This window comes from Chenopodium quinoa, unplaced genomic scaffold (genome assembly GCF_001683475.1).
Source record: "Chenopodium quinoa cultivar QQ74 unplaced genomic scaffold, ASM168347v1, whole genome shotgun sequence".
NCBI lineage: Eukaryota > Viridiplantae > Streptophyta > Magnoliopsida > Caryophyllales > Amaranthaceae > Chenopodium > Chenopodium quinoa.
In genome coordinates, this window is record NW_018744093.1 from 3,403,873 (window position 1) to 3,405,385 (window position 1,513).

At 36.8% G+C, this 1,513-nt stretch overlaps 1 protein-coding gene across 1 annotated transcript; it reads right to left on the reverse strand.

Moving 5' to 3' along the window:
- Window positions 1-525: 525 nt before the first annotated feature.
- Window positions 526-1,080, reverse strand: LOC110692094. Its single transcript, XM_021869078.1, has 2 exons — window positions 686-1,080; window positions 526-595 (listed from the first exon to the last, which is right to left on the reverse strand). The coding sequence occupies exons 1-2, from the start codon at window positions 1,078-1,080 to the stop codon at window positions 526-528; spliced, it is 465 nt and encodes a 154-aa protein (XP_021724770.1).
- Window positions 1,081-1,513: the final 433 nt, after the last annotated feature.

The following is a 1,513-nucleotide window of genomic DNA, read 5'->3' on the forward strand; positions in this document are numbered from 1 at the left end:
TCCTAATTCTTGTTGTTTTTGTGCTTGATCTTACCCACATTTTTCGTTTACATTACTTTTCTGCTGCTGCTCTTCCTCCTGTTTTTGTTTTATCTCTGGTTGGTCCGGTACCACCACCAATACTTGGTTCTCACCTAATAGATGTTGTGGAATTGGGATGTCCACAACAATTGGTGGTTGCACTCTGTCCAACAAAGTACCAAGACCAAAGCCTAACCTCAGCTCAAGGTCTATTCTATCCTTGATAAGATCAGTAGTCCAGACCTTAATGACAGGGAAGTCTCTACTTTGCTCCAAAGTCATCTTTTGAAGCCGATCAAAGTAGCACACTTGTATATCATAGCATAATAGATTTTCATTTTAAAAAATAGATACCAAAACAATTATATGCATAGAAAATATGATAAGATTCATACAAGAGCTATTTCAACATGCATGAAGCATCCATACTCAAACAAATGGCAATGGTCCACAGAAAAATCTAGCAACACCTCTTTTCCAACAAAGAACCGACTCAATCAAGCTCTACATGGTGTAACTACACCAGTCATATTCTGAAATGCGATTTACATCAATCGCAGTGTGCAAAAATCTTCTTTTCAAAAAAAGAAAATAGTTAAAGAACATTTCATATTAAGATAATGCACATTAGAAGGTACCTAGTAAGCAGTTTTGTACAACAAACCTGAGATAAGGTTGTTGATTTTGAATACTCTTTATGCAACAGTTTACCACCAACACCAAGAAATTCCTCTTCCAGTCATCATCAAGAGGACTTTCCACAAGTGCTAATTTGCTCACAAGTTTGTTCACATTATTGGAAAGTACTCCCCCATGATATCTCTTATAACTATTTAACACCTCCTTATAATCTTCATTGCTATTCTTTGCATCCACTATTTCCTTTCCTCCACTTGGTATTCCATATACCATGTGAACATCAGCAGCTTTTACATTAATTGATCTATTTCTATCCAACTTAAATTTCATTCCTACGGCATCAAAATTCAAGACAAGTTGTGCTAAAAATTCAGGATAATTGTGGGAGAAATCCAAGTGCAAGAATCCACCAAAACCCATATCCTTTATAGCTTGAAGCTTATCAACTTGGTTAGCCAACTGCTAGACCAAGTTCATCAAAGGCATAACAGTTTGCCTCGTTGTTAGCTTTATTCTAGGTCCTTCCTCATCACCAACATCATCAAAGGGTACTACTTCTTTTTGTGCAACTCCTTTCGTGGCTTTCTTTATTTTAGGTTGCTTCTCTATTGCTACCACTTTTGGAACCTGAACAACTGATTGTGCTGCTGACTGAGATATTGATTGTGCAGCACCTTGTTCTGGTTTTTCTTTAACAAAAAATAATGACTCCCCCATAGGAGCCCTCCTTTTTTTCAGCATTCTCACAAGTTTTTCCTCAATAACCTTCACCGGATCTTCTAATTGATCAACTTCCTCTTCCTCATGTTTATCTTGAACTTTCCCGCCCTTCTTTGTACTGAAAATTAAAAAA

Coding starts and splice junctions, on each gene's coding strand:
- LOC110692094 (XM_021869078.1), bottom strand. CDS start 1,080: ATGGGTTTTGGTGGATTCTTGCACTTGGATTTCTCCCACAATTATCCT. Junction 596..685: donor AATCAACAACCTTATCTCAG/GTTTGTTGTACA, acceptor TTTTTTGAAAAG/AAGATTTTTGCACACTGCGA.